This window comes from Pseudophryne corroboree, chromosome 9, assembly GCF_028390025.1.
Source record: "Pseudophryne corroboree isolate aPseCor3 chromosome 9, aPseCor3.hap2, whole genome shotgun sequence".
In the NCBI taxonomy this organism is placed as follows: Eukaryota; Metazoa; Chordata; class Amphibia; order Anura; family Myobatrachidae; genus Pseudophryne; species Pseudophryne corroboree.
Window position 1 is genome coordinate 401,042,414 of NC_086452.1, and position 19,213 is coordinate 401,061,626.

A 19,213-nucleotide genomic window follows, 5' to 3' on the forward strand; every position below is an offset into this window, starting at 1 on the left:
TTTGCACTGTTTTCATTGCTATGGCGGGGACATGGAGAAAATGGCGCTGAATGCTGTTGTGAGGGCTAAGCCCCGCCCCTTCTTGGCGCGCTTCAGCCCGCTATTAATATAGCTTATTTATGCTGGCGGGGGTCCCTATACAGTGTCTACACACTGTATACATGCGTTGCCATCCTCAAAAAAGGTATATATTGCTGCCCAGGGCGCCCCCCCCCCCTGCGCCCTGCACCCTTGTCAAGCCGTTGGCGTGTGGGAGCAATGGTGCGCAGCGCGACCGCTGCTTGATACTGGCGGGGGTATGGTACACGGTGCCCGGGCACCGAATATGCAACTTATGCCAGTGTAGAGACCATCAGTGTCCTGCTGCCCAGGGCGCTCCCCCCCAGCGCCCTGCACCCTGTGAGTGCCGTTGGTGTGTGGGAGCATGGAGCGCAGCGCGACCGCTGTGCTGTACCTCCGTTACTGAAGTCTTCTGCCGTCACTGAAGTCTTCTGCCTTCTGCATACTCACCCGGCTTCTGTCTTCTGTGAGGGGGTTGACGGCGCGGCTCCGGGAACAAGCAGCTAGGCGCACCAAGTGATCGAACCCTCTGGAGCTAATGGTGTCCAGTAGCCTAAGAAGCAGAGCCTTTGAACTAAGAAGTAGGTCTGACTTCTCTCCCCTCAGTCCCACGAAGCAGGGAGCCTGTAGCCAGCAGGTCTCCCTGAAAATAAAAAACCTAACATAAAGTATTTTAGAGAAACTCAGTAGAGCTCCCCTACTGTGTGTCCAGTCACTCCTGGGCACAGAGTCTAACTGAGGTCTGGAGGAGGGGCATAGAGGGAGGAGCCAGTTCACACCCATTCAAAGTCTTATAGTGTGCCCATGTCTCCTGCGGATCCCGTCTATACCCCATGGTCCTTACGGAGTCCCCAGCATCCTCTAGGACGTATGAGAAAACCTCAAACACATATGCCCCCACAGTGCCAGATACACATATGCCCCAACAGTGCCAGATACACATATGCCCCCACAGTGCCAGATACACATATGCCCCCACAGTGCCATGTGTCCACATATGCCCCCACAGTGCCATGTGTCCACATATGCCCCCACAGTGCCATGTGTCCACAGTGCCAGATATGCCCCCACAGTACCAGATATGCCCCCACAGTGCCAGATACAGATATGACCCATGTGCCCACAGTGCCAGATATGCCCCCACAGTACCAGATACAGATATGACCCCACAGTGCCAGATACAGATATGCCCCCACAGTGCCATGTGCCCACAGTGCCAGATATGCCCCCACAGTGCCAGATATGTCCCCACAGTGCCACATATGCCCCCACAGTGCCAGATACAGATATGACCCCATGTGCCCACAGTGCCAGATATGCCCCCACAGTGCCAGATACAGATATGCCCCCATTGTGCCATGTGCCCACAGTGCCAGATATGCCCCCATAGTACTGCTCACCGTTTTGCTGTGTGTGGAGAGCGCAGCGCGCTCTTCTCCTGCCTGCCGCCCTGCCTCTCAGTCTGGTCTCCGGCGGTGATGGCAGCGTGTATATCTCAAATCAGGCGCCGGTACGCGAGCTCTCATTGGCTAACGAACCAGCACCTGATTTGAGCTATACACTCTGCCATCACTGCCAGAGACCAGACTGAGGGGCAGGGCGGCAGGTAAGAGAGGCGCGCGCTGCTCTCTCCTCGCCTCGGGTGGATGGGCAGCGGATCGCAATCGACTGGTCGCATGTCCGCGATTGACTGTTTGGCCACCCCTGAGCTAGGTGGTCTGGAAAATGTGAACTGCTGGTAGATCTCAAGGACCGGTTTGGCCAGCTCTGATCTAGACCATATGGGGTCCACCTACTGACAGTTGACCTATACATTCAAACCCCTAATTGGTCACTGTGGGTTACTGCCCATTTGTACACTGCTAAGTCACACCACATACTGTGTCTATTTTTGGAAGAAAAAAAAACCTTTAAACCTAATGCACAAGTTCAAAAGTCACCTATACAGTATAATAATATTCTACAGGTTAAAGGGGCTGTTTTTTTATACATAAGGCTAAAGCCAGAAGGAGACTGCCAAAGAGATGTCCTCACGGACAGAGATGGGACGTCCCAGAATTCAATGACAAAAATGCAGGCTGACACAAGATTTATAAATATTACGTGATATTGAGGGTCAAGGTGTGAATCCCCCAAAACATCTGTAAATAAAATATTTGCATTTTCAGTTTGCTCCTACATTTAGCTCATTGACACTGGCATTTGGAGACCCAGAATAAGGTCTCAGATGTGTTGCACCTGGTTTGTGTATATTGATGGAGGTGTGCATGGATGTTTCTGAGTTTACACTGCACGTGTCCAGGGTTGCCCCCCACTGCCTGTGGCACATTGCCATTGCATAGCCACCCGTGTCAGGAAAGCAGGCTTCCTGTAGGGCCTGGGCTAGTGTAGATATGCTGAAACCCCTTCACAGATAGATAGATAGATAGATAGATACACAGTAACATGCAGCCTGTGCCTCAAACACACACACAGACACCCACATACAACAAGCAGGGCTGCCATCAGAAATTGTGGGGCCCGGGACTGACAAAATAGGTATGCCCCCCCTCCCCCACTGTAGAATAGCACCAGTCAACAAGTGTGTGTGCGTTATATATATATACATACATACATACATGTGCGCTGTCCGTAGGGTCCGGGATGCTGATGCCTCTGCCTGCCTGCCTCCATCCCCGCTGTTCTGCTGCTCTCCTCCGTCCTCCTGCAGCTGTATTGAAAACGTCCCTCCCAAAATGACCGCCGCCACAGAGAAGACAGTTATTCAAGATACTAGTGGGCTCCTCTAGTATCTTGAATAACTGTCTTGTCTGTGGCGGCGGCCATTTTGGAAGGGAAGTTTTAAATACAGAGCTGCTGGAGGGTCGGAGGACAGCGGCAGAACAGCGGGGATGACTGCGGAACGGCGGCGGGTAAGCACTGCAGGTGGCTGCTTGAGCATCCTGGGCCCTCCTCTCTCTGTCAGAGGCTGGGCCCGGGACAGCTGTGCCCCCAGCACCCCCCTGATGGCGGCCCTGACAACAAGTATGACCCATATGCACACATAGCAACACCCAGCCTGTATCTTGGCATCTGGGTGTCTGTGATGGGCACTGACAGAAAGCGGGGTCTGAGGAGGGACAAGCGGCAGCACAACACACAGAGGAGACTTAGGACCCAGAAGCATCCATCAGAGACCCCCATCCTCGCTGCACAGTGGTGGTCGCCAGACAAGAACAGGAAACTGCAATACTTGCCGGAGTCAGGGGGCAGAGTTGCACAAAAGAAAGTATGTTGGCGGCTCTGTCTCTCCATGGCTGGGCTGACTGCTGGGATTCCAGTCCTCCACTGATGGTGATGGCATCCCTGAGGAGTGGTGCCCCCTTCAGGGCATGAGCCCGGCGGCAGCTGACTCCATTGTCTCCCGGAGTTCCACGTCTGCCCTTCACCACACACTTTTCTCTTACGTCCTAGAGGATGCTGGGGACTCCGTAAGGACCATGGGGTATAGACGGGCTCCTCAGGAGACATGGACACTATAAAGAACTTTAGAATGGGTGTGTACTGGCTCCTCCCTCTATGCCCCTCCTCCAGACCTCAGTTAGATCCTGTGCCCAGAGGATGCATTACAGGGGAGCTCTCCTGAGTTTCTCTGAAAAAGAATTTTGTTAGGTTTTTTATTTTCAGGGAGCACTGCTGGCAACAGGCTCCCTGCATCGTGGGACTGAGGAGAGAGAAGCAGACCTACTTAAATGATAGGCTCTGCTTCTTAGGCTACTGGACACCATTAGCTCCAGAGGGAGTCGGAACGCAGGTCTCACCCTCGCCGTTCGTCCCGGAGCCGCGCCGCCGTCCTCCTCGCAGAGCCGCAAGATAGAAGCCGGGTGAGTATACGAAGAAAGAAGACTTCAAAGGCGGCTGAAGACTTCAGATCTTCTATGAGGTAACACGCAGCGCCATTGCTCCCACACACTACACACACTGCAGGCACGGATGGGTGCAGGGCGCAGGGGGGGGCGCCCTGGGCAGCAATAACCCTCTAGGACTGGCTCATATGAATATATAGGCTGAGGAGGCAGTATGTTTTATAATCCCCCGCCAGTATAAATAAATTTGAGCGGGACCAAAGCCCGCCGCTGAGGGGGTGGAGCTTGATCTCACAGCACTAACCAGCGCCATTTTCTCCACAGCACACTGCAGAAGCTGGCTCCCCGGACTCTCCCCTGCTGAACACGGTGACAGAGGGCAAAAAAGAGGGGGGGGGGGCACTTGTAAGGCGCAGTGAGTGTATAGATTTATCTATATGATTATATAAAAGCGCTGTTTATCTGGGAATTTTGTTTCCAGTATTATTGGCGCTGGGTGTGTGCTGGCATACTCTCTCGCTGTCTCTCCAAAGGGCCTTATTGGGGGAACTGTCTCTCTCTCTCTCTATATATATATATATATATATATATATATATATATACAATCCCTGTGTGTGTGTGGGGTGTCGGTACGCCTGTGTCGGCATGTCTGAGGCGGAAGGCTCTTCTAGAGAGGAGGTGGAGCAGATGATTGTGGTGTCTCCGTCGGCAACGCCGACACCTGATTGGTTGGACATGTGGAATGTTTTAAATGCAAATGTGACCTTGTTACATAAGAGATTGGACAAAGCAGAGTCCAGGGATACGGGGAGTCAATCAATGGCTTTGACGGTGTCACAGGGGTCTTCAGGGTCTCAAAAACGTCCCCTATCCCAAATAGCAGACACTGATTCTGACTCGTGTCGACTACGATGATGCAAGGCTACACCCAAGGGTGGCCAAAAGTATTCATTATATGATTATTGCAATAAAAGATGTTTTGCATATCACAGATGACCCCTCTGTCCCTGACACGAGGGTACACATGTTTAAGGAAAAGAAACCTGAGGTAACATTTCCCCCATCTCATGAGCTGAATGCATTATTTGAAAAAGCTTGGGAAACTCCAGACAAAAAACTGCAGATTCCCAAAAGAGTTCTTATGGCGTATCCTTTCCCGGCACAGGACAAGCTACGGTGGGAATCCTCGCCCAGGGTGGACAAAGCTTTGACGCGCTTATCCAAAAAGGTGGCGCTACCGTCCCCGGACACGGCAGCTCTCAAAGATCCTGCTGATCGCAGACAGGAAACGACTTTAAAATCAATTTATACACATACTGGTGCTTTACTCAGACCGGCTATAGCATCGGCTTGGGTCGGTAGCAGCTTGGACAGATACCTTGTCAGCTGATCTTGATACCCTAGATAGGGATACCATTTTGTTGACCTTAGGTCACATCAAAGATGCAGTCTTATATATGAGAGACGCTCAGAGAGACGTCGGACTACTAGGTTCAAGGGCCAATGCAATGGCGGTCTCGGCTAGGCGAGCACTGTGGACCCGCCAATGGACGGGTGATGCCGACTCAAAGAGGCATATGGAAGTTTTACCTTACACGGGTGAGGTTTTATTTGGGGAAGGTCTCGCGGACCTAGTTTCCACAGCTACCGTGGGTAAATCTACCTTTTTGCCTTATGTTCCCCCACAGCAAAAGAAAACTCCTCAGTATCAGATGCAGTCCTTTCGGTCGCATAAGTCCAGAAGAGGTCGGGGCTCTTCCTTCCTTGCCAGAGGTAAGGGTAGAGGGAAGAGAATGCCTGCTACGGCCAGTTCCCAGGAACAGAAGTCCTCCCCGGCTTCTACGAAATCCACGGCATGACGCTGGGGCTCCACTGAGGGAGGCCGCACCGGTGGGGGCACATCTTCGACTCTTCAGCCACGTCTGGGTTCAGTCGGACGTGGATCCTTGGGCGATGGAAATTGTATCCCAGGGCTACAAGCTGGAATTCGAAGACGTGCCTCCTCGTCGATTCTTCAAATCGGCTTTACCAACTTCTCCCCCAGAGAGGGAGATAATTTTAACTGCAATTCAAAAGCTGTGTCAACAGCAAGTGATTATCAAGGTTCCCCTAACACAACAGGGGAAAGGGTACTATTCAACCCTATTTGTGGTCCCAAAACCGGATGGCTCGGTCAGACCCATTTTAAATCTAAAATCCCTGAACCTGTTTTTAAAAAGGTTCAAGTTCAAGATGGAATCGCTCAAGGCAGTCATCTCCAGCCTGGAAGGGGGGGATTTTATGGTGTCATTAGACATAAAGGATGCATACCTTCATGTTCCCATATATCCTCCTCATCAGGCATACCTGAGATTCGCTGTACAGGACTGTCATTACCATTTTCAGATGTTGCCGTTTGGGCTTTCCACAGCCCCGAGGGTGTTCACCAAGGTAATGGCGGAAATGATGGTGCTCCTACGCAGGCAAGGAGTCACAATTATCCCGTACTTGGACGATCTCCTGATAAAAGCGAGATCAAAGGAACAGTTGCAGAAAAGCGTGTCGCTCTCCCTGGGAGTGCTACAGCAACATGGATGGATTCTAAATCTACCAAAGTCGCAGTTGGTTCCAACGACTCGGCTGTCTTTCTTAGGCATGATTCTGGACACAGAACAGAAGAGGGTTTTTCTCCCGAGGGAAAAAGCCCAGGAACTCCAGAACATGGTAAGAGACCTGTTAAAACCGAAAAGAGTGTCAGTCCATTAGTGCACTCGAGTACTGGGGAAAATGGTGGCGACCTACGAGGCCATCCCCTTCGGCAGGTTTCATGCAAGGACGTTTCAGTGGGACCTTCTGGACAAGTGGTCTGGGTCCCACCTTCAAATACATCAGAAAATAACTCTGTCCCCCAGGGCCAGGTGTCTCTCCTGTGGTGGCTCCAGAGTGCTCACCTTCTAGAGGGTCGCAGGTTCGGCATTCAGGACTGGGTTCTGATGACCACGGACGCGAGCCTCCGAGGATGGGGAGCAGTCACAAGGAAGGAATGTTCAGGGACTGTGGTCAAGCCAGGAAGCTTGTCTACTCATCAACATACTGGAATTGAGGGCCATATACAACAGCCTACGACAAGCGGAGAATATTCTTCGCGACCTACCGGTTCTGATTCAATCAGACAACGTCACAGCCATGGCTCATGTAAACCGCCAAGGCGGGACAAGGAGCAGAGTGACAATGGCGGAAGCCACCAGGATTCTGCGCTGGGCAGAAAATCACGTAAGCGCTCATTCAGCGGTATTCATTCCGGGAGTGGACAACTGGGAAGCAGACTTCCTCAGCAGACACGATCTCCATCCAGGAGAGTGGGGACTTCATCAAGAAGTTTTTGCAGAGATAACAAGTCTTTGGGGACTTCCTCAAATAGACATGATGGCGTCACGCCTCAACAAGAAGCTTCAGAGGTATTGTGCCAGGTCAAGGGACCCTCGGGCAGTAGCGGTGGACGCTCTCGTGACACCATGGGTGTTTCAGTCGGTCTATGTGTTCCCTCCTCTTCCTCTCATCTCAAAGATACTGAGAATCATAAGGCGAAAAAGAGTGCAGACAATACTCATTGTTCCAGATTGGCCTCGAAGGGCCTGGTATTCAGATCTTCAGGAGCTGCTCACAGAAGATCCATGGCCTCTTCCTCTCAGGGAGGACCTGTTACAGCAGGGGCTCTGCGAGTTCCAAGACTTACTGCGGTTACGTTTGACGGCATGGCGGTTAAACACAAAATCCTAGCTGGGAAGGGTATTCCGGAGGAAGTCATCCCTACTCTGATAAAGGCTAGGAAGGAGGTGACGGCGAAACATTATCACCGTATCTGGAGGAAGTATGTTTCTTGGTGTGAAGCCAAGAATGCTCCTACGGAAGACTTCCACTTGGGCTGGTTTCTCCACTTTCTACAGACTGGAGTGGATATGGGCCTAAAGTTAGGCTCTATTAAGGTACATATTTTGGCCCTTTCTATATTCTTCCAGAAAGAATTGGCTTCTCTCCCAGAAGTCCAGACTTTTGTAAAGGGAGTGCTGCACATTCAGACTCCTTTTGTGCCCCCAGTGGCACCATGGGACCTTAACGTGGTGTTACAGTTCCTAAAATCTCACTGGTTTGAGCCTCTTCAAACTGTTGAGTTAAAATTTCTCACTTGGAAGGTGGTTATGTTGTTGGCCTTGGCATCTGCAAGGCGGGTGTCCGAATTGACGGCCTTGTCTCATAAGAGCCCCTATCTCATTTTCCATGTGGATAGAGCAGAGTTGAGGACTCGTCCTCAATTTTTGCCTAAGGTGGTGTCATCGTTTCATATGAACCAACCTATTGTGGTGCCTGTGGCTACGGGAGATTTGGAGGATTCCAAATCCCTTGATGTAGTCAGGGCCTTAAAAATTTACGTAGCCAGGACGGCTCGAATTAGGAAAACAGAAGCTCTGTTTGTCCCTTATGCAGCCAACAAGGTTGGCGCTCCTGCTTCTAAGCAGACTATTGCTCGCTGGATCTGCAACACGATTCAGCAGGCTCATTCTACGGCTGGATTGCCGGTACCAAATTCGTTAAAGGCCCATTCCACTAGGAAGGTGGGCTCTTCTTGGGCGGCTGCCCGAGGCATCTCGGCTTTACAGCTTTGCCGAGCAGCTACTTGGTCGGGTTCAAACACTTTTGCTAAATTCTACAAGTTTGATACCCTGGCTGATGAGGACCTCATGTTTGCTCAATCGGTGCTGCAGAGTCATCCGCACTCTCCCGCCCGGTTTGGAGCATTGGTATAATCCCCATGGTCCTTACGGAGTCACCAGCATCCTCTAGGACGTAAGAGAAAATAAGATTTTAAACCTACCAGTAAATCTTTTTCTCCTAGTCCGTAGAGGATGCTGGTTGCCCGTCCCAGTGCGGACATATTTCTGCATGACTTGTATATAGTTCTTGCTTACATAAGGGTTATGTTACAGTTAAGATCAGTCGTTGACTGATACTGTTTGTTCATACTGTTAACTGGTTGCGTATATTCCAGGTTATACGGTGTGGATGGTGTGGGCTGGTATGAATCTTGCCCTTAGATTACCAAAATCATTTCCTCGTATTGTCCATCTCCTCTGGGCACAGTTTCTCTAACTGAGGTCTGGAGGAGGGGCATAGAGGGAGGAGCCAGTGCACACCCATTCTAAAGTTCTTTATAGTGCCCATGTCTCCTGCGGAGCCCGTCTTTACCCCATGGTCCTTACGGAGTCCCCAGCATCCTCTACGGACTAGGAGAAAAAGATTTACCGGTAGGTTTAAAATCTTATTTTTTCATGACATAATTAAATCTAATATTTAAATGTATTTTACACTCTCTGTTGTATAAGTAGTAATCAAGGATCATTGGCCAATCTTTGCCTAGGTTGGCGGATGTACTCACTGCAAGGAGTTTGTTGAAGGCAATTAAGATGATTGAAGATAGGGGTCATCCTTGTAATGTGTTTTTTTCTCTCTTGCCGTCGGTGAGATGTTACAGGTGTTTAGGATGTCGAACCAGCAGGTTGAGGAATAGTTTCTTCCCTTCTGTGATTGTTAGCTTGAATTCCCAGCTTTGCTAATCTTATTTAAGGTGTATTTTTTTAATATGACATGAGAGAACTGTATGTAATTTCGCTATAGATGTTCATGCTATAGTGACAATAAAGTATTCTTATCTTAATAGGAAACACATTACGGGATATTTCACATCATTTACATTCTATATTCCCAAGCTGGTTTACGGAACATAATTTTATGGGGTTTCCACACTCCAGGACGAGCATTTTTTATTCCTGAACGCAGTAGTATCCCTGTGGAGGACACTACAGGAAGCCACACAGAGCATAGTTGAAAAGAATGAATGTTTGCATGCAACTACATGACAATGTTATATACAAATGTGAGACATTAGGTTATGGAACCAGTACATAATGGTGGTCATTCTGAGTTGTTCGCTCGGTAATTTTCTTCGCATCGCAGCGATTTTCCGCTAATTGCGCATGCGTAATGTTCGCACTGCGACTGCGCCAAGTAAATTTGCTATGCAGTTAGGAATTTTACTCACGGCATTACGAGGTTTTTTCTTCGTTCTGGTGATCGTAATGTGATTGACAGGAAGTGGGTGTTTCTGGGCGGAAACTGGCCGTTTTATGGGTGTGTGAAAAAACGCTGCCGTTTCTGGGAAAAACGCGGGAGTGGCTGGAGAAACGGAGGAGTGTCTGGGCGAACGCTGGGTGTGTTTGTGACGTCAAACCAGGAACAACAAGCACTGAACTGATCGCACTGGAAGAGTAAGTCTCGAGCTACTCAGAAACTGCAAAGAAATTTCTATTCGCAATTTTGAGAACCTTTCGTTCGCAATTTTGATAAGCTAAGATTCACTCCCAGTAGGTGGCGGCTTAGCGTGTTCAATGCTGCTAAAAGCAGCTTGCGAGCGAACAACTCGGAATGAGGGCCCATATGCAAAATCAGGATTTTGGTACTTACCGATAAATCCCTTTCTCCGATTCCACAGGGGCCACTGGAGCGTAGTTACAATGGGGAAATAGTAGGCAGTAATTGGGAGCTGGCACTTTAAAATTCTAACACTGTGGCTAGCTCCTCCCCTACTATCTCCCCTCCAAGCCAGTCTACGTAAAACTGTGCCCGAGGAGAGCTGGAATAAACAAACCTTAAGGTAGAGGAGGTTAATGACGCCCTGTAAACCAGGATAACCCAAACCAAACCTGGAACAGAACCTGACAAAAAACCAGGCTAGCCTGAACTCAACAAGCAGTCATATGGTGATCTGCAAATCGTTAAGCAAAAAACAAGGAGGAACAGCGCTGGGCGGGCGTCCAGTGGCCCCTGTGGAATCGGAGAAAGGGATTTATCGGTAAGTACCAAAATCCTGATTTCTCCTTCATTCACTAGGGGCCACTGGAGCGTAGTTACAATGGGGACGTCCCAGAGCTCCCAAAACGGGTGGGAGAGCGCTGAGAGTCCTGTAAAACCGCTCGGCCAAACTGTGATGCAGAGGCCGCAAAAGTGTCAAACTTGTAGAATTTGACAAAACGAATGTCGGTCCGACCCAGTCGCCGCCCGACATAAAGTATTCGTGGAGACCCCACGGGCAGCTGCCCACGAAGGTCCCACAACGCGCGTAAAGTGCGCTGTAATGGAAAACGGAGGCTCCCGAGCAACCGCCAAGAAGACTGTCTGATGGTCAGATGTATCCAATAGCCCAGCATATGCTGGGACCCCTGCTATTTAGTACGGGAGCCTCGTACAGAACAAAGAGGAAAAACACTTTGTCGAATAGCCTAAGATCTCTGTATAGAGAGTCGGCGAGCCCTGACAACATTCAAAGAGGACTGAAAGACACTAGTGTCAGATTTATATGAAAAACGTACATCCCCTCTGGAAGGGACGACCGCTGAGGCCGAAGCTCAGCCGGGGGAGTTGCCAATAGAGTACTCCCTGAAAAAGAGCTCGAATTCACGGCCACCAGGCAAATCTCTTTTGGAAGAAAACCGAAAAAAGGAAGAGACCTAAAATTCAGGTCAATGTGGTTTGAAGCACTGCGGAGCAAAACCTCCCAGAGAAACCAAGGATGACGGCTGAATGGTAACTGAAAGAAGGGGAAAACCCCTTTTATCCTTATTATGTCCCTTAAAGTTTTCCAAAAGTGGCAAAAGCGAGAAGAGGTAACAGACTTCTGAAATTGGGGCCCAGTAGGCCTAACCGAACTAGTGAACTCCTCCCTTCTGAGGTCTCGTGAACAGTCACACGGTCAAACGAAACCCGTGTAAGATGAACAAAGAAAAGGACCCTGTTGAAGTAGACAGTCCAGTCGAGGTAGGAGCTAAGGCTCCTCTACTGACAACAGGTGTAGCTGTATCTTCAAGTCATGCTAGGCCCAACCAGAGCCACCGAGAGGACTAGGACGCATATTCCCCTCCTGTGTTATCGACCGTGAGGTAGAAATAGAAAAGGAGGCAGGATAGAATAACCCGAAACTCCCAGGAACCCTGAGGGCATCCTCGGCTATTGCCGCCAGAGCTCACGTCCGAGAGTAGTAAAGGGTTAAAGAGTCAGTCAGAACGCCCTGAGGTCGATCCGAAATCTACGCCCACAGCGGACCAGCTGACAAAACTCCGGGGGATGTTCCCTCATCCGGGAGTCTGACCTGGTGGCTTGACCTGGAAAGAAGATTGTTGTCCTCCGCTCAGAGGAGAGTGTAGGCGACCACTCATTATGTCGCCGCCTGACTGAAGAAATAGAGTACCTGGTACCGAGGAAGGAAAAATCCTCCGACGGACCTGTTGAGAAAACGTCTATGAGGAGCATAAATTGGATCTGTGTCGAACCAGAAGCTCCTGGATCCTCCGGACATTCAGAATCCCCTAATGTACAGAGTGGGATAGTAGCAGTAGATTGTCCCATTAGGGAACCAACGTCACCTCCTGCCTTTGAAAAAGAGTTATTCTGCGAACTTCCTGAACCCTGTGGGATCGGAAGAGAGACCGAAAGGAAAGGACTGACAGTGAAAATGAGAATCCTGTAATGCGAATCTGAGAAAAGCCCGATGAGGGAACCCAACCGAAATCAGTAAACAGGCATCTCTGAAGACAAGGGACACGTAAAACTCCCTTTCTTGTTCAAACTAGCAATCACCGACTGAAAGGATTCTAAGGCCAGAATAGGCCTGGCCGAGCCAACTGGCTTCGGAACGTGAAAAGAAAACAAAGGCCTCAGAACTGTCCCGATTCAAATGGTATGTGAAAAACAGGGATCAACACCCTCTGCGGTTAGAAGCATATGGAGCGCCGCCTGCAGTATGACTCTCTTGTCATCGTAAATCGTCCGATCCATGCCGAGTGACTCCTGAGACGGTTGTACCCCAAAATCTAGTCTGTAACCGCCCAAGCCTTCTCCCACCGACCTACGCCTACCCTGGGACCCTCCAGGTGGTAGGAAAGTCTGACCTGTAGTGGGTGTAAAGGGTGACCTAAAATCAGACTGGACCGAGGATGTTGAACCTCTGCTTCAGCCTTTTTATCCTGAGATCCCCTGGCTACTGAGATATCGCCCGTGTGGAGTCGAAAGCTTGAAAGGGCACGGAAAAATCTAAAGGAAAAACCGGTAAAGGTCTGTCTTGGAGCTGGAGCAGTAGTAGGAGAAAGCAAAGTGGACTTACCTCCAATGGTTCAAGAAATCCTGCAGAAAGTTCCTTCCCTGAACCATCTGCCCCGTAGGATTTCATGTTCACCTGTCACTGTCGCAGCCCCAGAGGTCGTCGGGTTAAGACAGCCCAAGCGAAAATGCAGGTTCCGAGCCTGCAGACGTGGAGACCTCCAAAGAAACATAACGCAGAATCGTGATTCTGACCTGTACCAAAGTATCAATTGATCCTGATGCGAAACATCCTGTAACCTAGAGGACAATTGTTCCACAACCTACCTGCTCCTGACCAGGTAGAACCCTGCTGCCGTATATATGTCTTCGATGGATCCCTGAGCCAGGTTGCCTCAGGAAAACGGCAGCTTGTTGGACCAGCGATACATTGAGGGGTATACCCTGGAGAGGTTCTGATACCCTTTCCTGCCGTCTGCGGGGAAAGGATAGGAAAACAAACATTGTTTGATACCTGAAATTGTGTATTCGGGTGTCTGCCGGTCGCCTACCGGAGCCCGCCCAGCTCATCCGAAACTGGACCAGTCGCTGTCATTTCGTCATCGACCCCTGATGGACTTGACATGTCCGCCTCTTTCACCTGCATTATCAGACGAACTGCTGTATAACGCACCTGGATATTCTGAGACACTGGTTTAGACTCCACAGAAAACAGACATCATTAGTATGGTAACATGGAAGGTTAGCAAGGTTCCTTTAGAAACCTGGAGGGGTGAAATGACGTACAAGGTCTCTGGTTAACAGCGACATTACCTGCATAATCTGAGCTGTTCAAACAGGGAGTGTTCTGCAGGTGCGTGGAGGGCTATGCAGAAGGCTCCACCGCATACTGCACACCTAAGAGGGAATTCTTTGACTATCCCAGGTGAGACAAACGAAAAGAGAAAAGGCGGTTAAATAAACACAGCCCTATGTAAGGTCTACACTATAATGTATAGTGACCGATACGATTCAAATAAACCTTCTGGAGCAGCGGAGACCTGAACCAGGAGCGCTGCGCCGTGGGACAGGAGTCTTAGCCCTAGGCTATAGGATCTCCCCCCCCTGTACAGATACCCGCTACTAGCGTACTGAGTCACAGCGCTATCTGTCTGATGCCTTACGCACATTCCCCAAATTACTAATAGCATTAGTAACTAGTGACACCAAAGGAATAATAAAGGGAAGGCAACACCCCGCCCTGTATGTAGTGTACCGCTAATTTAGGTGCACCAGATGTTTCTCGTAGGTTCCGCTGGCTTTCCAGAATGGTGGCCAGCCTGTGAGAAAAGATGGGGGAAAATGGTATTGCTTGTTTTATCCCCTATGCATTATTGTATGCACATATCTATATACCAGCCCACACACACTTAAATATATATACAAACACATATACACATATATATATATATATATACACATATACATACATACACAGACTCAGCACAGTGAACCCAACCGGGTAGATAAATACTGTCTATGTGAACCTAATAGGGTATATAAATACTGTGTATTTGTAGGGTAAAGACATACTGCACAGTAAATTTTTTATTATTAATGAGCTGAGCCCCAGCTCCTGTAATAGAGCAGGTTCCCTGATCTACATGTATAAAATGCCGGGCAGAGGACTCTACTGCAGGGAGGAATGTAGCTATATTTCAGCAGTGCATAGAAAGACTAAAAACCCCAGAGACAGGACCTAGAGACCTTAACCGAGCTGGGAGCCGCCGGGGAGCCCGCTGAGTAAAGCGGGTTATAAGCCATCACCCCCCCCCCCCCCCTCATACCTTATAATATGACTGAATGCTCCCTAGGAAATGAGCTTCCAGTGGCCCAGGGAGCGGGGGACTGTGGAGCGGCGCCACATCCTGCAGCAGCGGCCGGGGAGCGGAGAGAGCCCGCCGTACAGAGCGGGAGTTAGCTCCGCCCCCCCCCCCCGCGCTTTGGCGCCCAATTCAAATCCGCTGCATATTCAGCGGAAAGAGCCAAGTCTCCTACGGCCGCCTGTATGCTGCGGCCGGAGGTGTCAATTGTAAATGTAACCCCCGGCCGCCTGTATGCTGCGGCCAGGGAGCGGTACTTATGTAACCCCCGGCCGCCTGTATGCTGCGGCCGGGGAGCGTGCTGCGGCCGAGGAGCGGTGCTTGTAACTTAAGTGAGTAAGAATGTATCCCCCGGCCGCCTGTATGCTGCGGCCGGGGAGAGGAGAGCCTGAGCCCGCCGAACGGAGCGGGAGTTAGCTCCGCCCCTCCTAATTACATCCGCACTGTTACCCGCGGGGATATGTATTACCCGCGGGGATGTAATATATATATATATGTCACCCGGCTGCCTGCCGGGTAGTGAAGAGCGCTGAGCCCGCTTACAGAGCGGGCTGAAGCTCCGCCCCCCACATAATGGCACCCAGTTTAAATCAGTAAGTGCGCCCCTGAGTACATTAAATCAAGTAAGATCCTACATCAGTCTGGAGGGGGGGAAGATTGTACTCACCGCTTGATGTAGTGTCGTCAGGCGCCGCACTCAGCGGTGTCTTGCTCGACTGATCGGCCCCGACACGTGCCGCACGCAGCGGTGTCCAGCCACTTTTGATACTCACCGCTGCCATGCTGCCGGAATCTTCTGCTGGTGGAGTGGCCCCGACACGCGCCGCACGCAGCGGTGTCCGCCAACTCAGGAGAGCTCAGTGTCTCCCTCAGCCGGGGCCCATCCCGAGCCGCACGCAGCTGCGATGGGACCCCGCCGGCAGCCTCCCGCGGTGCAGACTGGCAGTGGCAGAGCTGTCAGTGTGTGTGTGTGAAAGAAAAATAAAATAATAAAGAAAAAATTCTTCAGCTAAACCCAAGTGAACCAGCTCACCTCGGGCACTAACTAAGACTGGCTTGGAGGGGAGATAGTAGGGGAGGAGCTAGCCACAGTGTTAGAATTTTAAAGTGCCAGCTCCCAATTACTGCCTACTATTTCCCCATTGTAACTACGCTCCAGTGGCCCCTAGTGGATGAAGGAGAAAGTACTTTTCTTATTAGACTTGCGTTTTTTGGGTTGGAGGACTTTACAGTTATTGTACCTTTATACAGTGCAGTCAGCCATCTTTACTGCTGCAGCAAGACAGATGAGAAGTGCTTGATGCCTTAGGGCAGAAGTCCTAAAACACGGTCCTCAAAAGCAGTACTCCAACTGTCCAGGTTTTAGGTGTATCCATGGCTCAGCACAGATGGTTAAATCAAATTGACTGAGGTGCTAATTAAGACACCTGTGGCCAAGCATTAATACTTAAAACCTGGACTCTTGGGGTGCCTTGAGGACCGCGTTTGAGAACCTCTGCCTTTGGGATATCACCACATAGTAATTGCTGGGCCAAGCACCAGCACAGCCCAATAATGACTGCCAGAGCCTACAGAATGTGTACGTCGTGGATATAATTCAACAGTCACAAATGAGCATTTCATTATTTTTTTTTTATTTTTATTGATAAAATATAACATTTTCTCCCTAAGCTAATTCATAATACTTTCCAGTTTCTGGGTCAAAATAACAGTTCAGGCACGGGTCATACAACAAGGTCAGAATGTCGTCTTCTTCATCTGCGCCAATTCCATCGTCACCTGACAGAGAACATAAACATTTCATATGCATTATGTGAAAAACCAAGTATTATTTTACAATATTAACAAATAAGGTATCATAATGTCCCTCACAAGTACAACTGCGGCCTGAATCTGGACAGAGTAGCAGCAGCCATTTTTGTTGCCCTGCAGAGATATTTATTCGAATGTGTTGAATCATCATTTTGTACCTCACGCCATTGGCATTGACAGCCCACAAAATGGTTGCTTAGGTGCCCTATAGTTGTACAAGTTGGGTATTTATTTTTTTTTGTATTACTATTTCAGATTTAGAGAACAAAGAAATGCCAAAGCAGAATAAAAGCATGTTCCAAGAATAAATCTGTACGTAGACACTAATGCAGAGATTCTAAAATGTATTCACTGGGGACACAGATTAGCACTTGAATCAGTTTTAGTGACTCATAGCTCAGTTTGGAATTAATAATGCATTTTGTTTTAATTAGTTCACTGTTGTATACAAACTAAATATGTTATTGTTCTTAAAGGAGCAATCTAAAGAGAACAACATTAAAGCTCCCCTATGCTCAACCAGTAAAACAACAGGGCCCTGAGTTTGGACTAGGGGAAAGGCAACTCAAGCCTTAACCTGTGCACCGCAGAGTACGGGTGGGTATCGTTCTCCGGATATACCTTAAACCTGCAGCTGATGTGTGCCCTATGGGGGGGACTAAATGCTACCCCCCCCCCCCCCCCCCCCCCAGTAAAACCCGCCACCTCGCCAGATGCAGTCCATGACTGCATTGGCTACACTGTGACTGGCAATGTCTTCCCATGGGAAGTTCTACCTGCCAGTAACCAGCAGGACAGGCAGTCCCATTGGGAGGTGTTTTCACCCTCTGGGATGGCCAGTCCAGCTGCGACTATCAGAAAGTGTGCTTCCTGTGGGACACCACTCCCTGCCTTTTGTGCAGCCCTACCCGGCTTCTATGGGCTGCCACAGATGCAGTCCGTAGAAACTGCTGTTTTGCACATGCTCAGTCCCAACGCCGCTTGTGCGCGCATGAGCTGGTCCCTGTGCCTGTCAGATCTATTGCGCAGGTGCCAGGACCTGGCCAGCAGCTGGGGCTATCTCCTGACCTCTCCTCTATGGACTGCAGGCAGTACAAGCAGCAGAAGCCCCCTCCTCCACACAGGTAGGAGCCGCTGACACCTAGAATTACACATGTACAAGTGGGAGCACTCACATATGAAAGATGGAATCCCCTCTTTCAGAAAGATATGGCTCCATATTAAGCCTGTCCTGTTATCCTCTGCTACCCACTTATGGAATTCCCTACCACACCTGGCTAGACTCTCCCCAGCTGTCGGGTCTATTTCTTTGAATAGAGTATTTTTATTCAACACGAATGAAATCAATACAGACATTTCAGTGTACACTGGGAACTTCAGTTGGTGTTATACAATGTATTCAGCCACACATCCTTCCCAAACATAGATGTATACAATCAGGTAGTCACATGTCCACATAGTGTCAACCCGCAAGACAACGATTTTCTTAAGTCTGTAAACAAATGTCAAAACACATACTAACATTTTTTATATTCTCCCCAAGATACTTCAATAAGTCCCCCCAACTATGAGGCCAAGTTTAGCCTACAAAACACCTGAGAAAAAAAAAAGAAGGGAGAACATAAAACATAAACAGGACAAACCAAATCAAATCCATCAAGCCTAAATTCACACAGTTGTGCGAGGTGAGGTGCAATATCAATATAGTTAGAATAAGGGAGAAGAGTCTGGCTCGTTTCCACAAATCCCTCGTAACCGGGCTATCGTAAAGTCTCAATGCATCTTAAATTTTCAATTTTAAGGGCAGGGGAGGAGTATATAGAGTTAATCCAAAAGGACCATATCTTCTCATGTTTAGAAAGGGCATTGGTTTTCATATAGACATAACGATCCTTCAATAATGTGTCATTCACCAGGGCTTTACAGGCAGACATCGTAGGGGAATGCGGAACCATCCATGTCCGCGCAATGCACACCTTGGTGAGGGCGCAAATACTACGAGCATACATGCCCTCCCACCTAGACCCAGAGTCAGGTCCTCCTACACCTAAAATGCAAAATCCCGGAGTCGGCATACCTCTCAGTATCCCCGTACGCTCCAGAATCGACCCGACCCCAGCCCAGAACGCCTGCTAGGATGGACACTCCCAGACCAGGTGCCAGAATGATCCGCCAGCGGCCCCGCATTTAGGGCAAGCTGCAGTGCCACCAGCCCCAAATCTGGCCAGCCTATTCGGTGTCATATATGACCTATGCAATATAAAGAGTTGAATTTGTTGGAACCGTAGTGATTTGGTGACCTGGCTCGAGTTCCGCAGCGCAACCTGCCAATCCTCCACATCTATGGGGCCCAAATCACGCTCCCAGAGCTCCCGAAGGTTCGAGAGCGGGTCTGCATGAATTGTTTTAAGAAGGTACAAGTAAGTGAAGGAGATCACCTTAACCCGACCCAGTGAACATAAAAAGGTCTTTATGGGGAAGGGGAGGAGCACCGGGGGAGAATCCCCT

The 19,213-nt window shown here is 49.5% G+C and overlaps 1 protein-coding gene across 4 annotated transcripts in view; it reads right to left on the bottom strand.

The window, feature by feature from the left end:
- Nucleotides 1-16,510: 16,510 nt before the first annotated feature.
- Nucleotides 16,511-19,213, bottom strand: part of CFAP20DC (CFAP20 domain containing) — an 852,126-nt gene continuing 849,423 nt past the window's right edge. For all 4 annotated transcript variants that reach the window (XM_063940898.1, XM_063940895.1, XM_063940896.1 and 1 more), the window contains one exon: nt 16,511-16,672. In XM_063940898.1, the coding sequence (XP_063796968.1) occupies nt 16,560-16,672 (113 nt within the window). In that variant the 3' untranslated portion in view covers nt 16,511-16,559. The remainder of the gene's footprint in view (nt 16,673-19,213) is intronic.